The sequence below is a fragment of the Acanthamoeba castellanii genome, assembly GCF_000313135.1.
Source record: "Acanthamoeba castellanii str. Neff unplaced genomic scaffold scf7180000084763, whole genome shotgun sequence".
In the NCBI taxonomy this organism is placed as follows: domain Eukaryota; phylum Discosea; order Longamoebia; family Acanthamoebidae; genus Acanthamoeba; species Acanthamoeba castellanii.
Genome location: NW_004457323.1, coordinates 298,063 through 298,832, shown reverse-complemented (window position 1 = coordinate 298,832; position 770 = coordinate 298,063). Strand labels below are relative to the sequence as shown.

The following is a 770-nucleotide window of genomic DNA, read 5'->3' as shown; positions in this document are numbered from 1 at the left end:
GACGTGGCAGCCGTCGAGGTCCAGCCGCTCCAGCCCCGTGAGCGCCTCCCGTTGTTGGCTCGTCGTCGCCACGGCTCGCGTACCGTCATCATTGTCGTTGTCGTCGCCTTCATCATTGTTGTGGTCGTAGGGTTCGGTCACGACGATCCGCGTTGTCGTCGCTGGTGCTCTCTGCTCCTCCTCGTCGCCATCGTTGGCCAGCGGTCGACCGCTGTTGATGGTGCTGACGTCATCACTGCTCGGCACTGGTGCGAGGCCGTGGGGGTCAGGCCCGGAGAGGACAGTGCAGTCGGTGAAGGAGGTGTGGGCCACATTGAGCTCGCGCAGGTTGCGGGCCAGCGCGAGGTAGGCCCACTTGGCCCGAGCGATGGGGCAGCGTGCGAGGCTGAGCGTGCGCAGGTGCGGGAGCGACTCGATGACCTCCAGCTGCGCGAAGGCCGACAGGTCCAGGTTGAGCTCCACCAGGCTCCGCAGCTGCCGCAGCTGCGAGTAGTCCTCGCACCACGTCCCTGCGTGCGTGTTGCATCAAGCGATTCAGCGCACGACACACACGACACACACGACACGCACACGACACGACAGTACCGGCGAGACAGAGGCGCTCGAGGGCGGTGAGAGTGGAGAGGGCGGCGACGCTGACGAGCGGGTTGGAGTGGAGGTCGAGCACGCGCAGCCGCTTGCACCGCCGAAGGCCGTCAAGCGAACGGACGGTGGAGCGCCGGAGGCTGAGCACCTCGAGCCGTGTGAGGGCCTCGAGGGGCTGGAGTTCG

General features: G+C 67.0%; 1 protein-coding gene across 1 annotated transcript in view; it reads right to left on the bottom strand.

Annotated features, from left to right (window-relative positions):
- Window positions 1-770, bottom strand: part of ACA1_242500 (calponin domain containing protein) — a gene marked incomplete at both ends in the record, with an annotated part of 9,208 nt that overhangs the window by 3,261 nt on the left and 5,177 nt on the right. Inside the window, 2 exons of the mRNA XM_004335347.1 lie at window positions 4-509; window positions 586-725. Of these exons, the coding sequence (XP_004335395.1) occupies window positions 4-509; window positions 586-725 (646 nt within the window). The remainder of the gene's footprint in view (window positions 1-3; window positions 510-585; window positions 726-770) is intronic.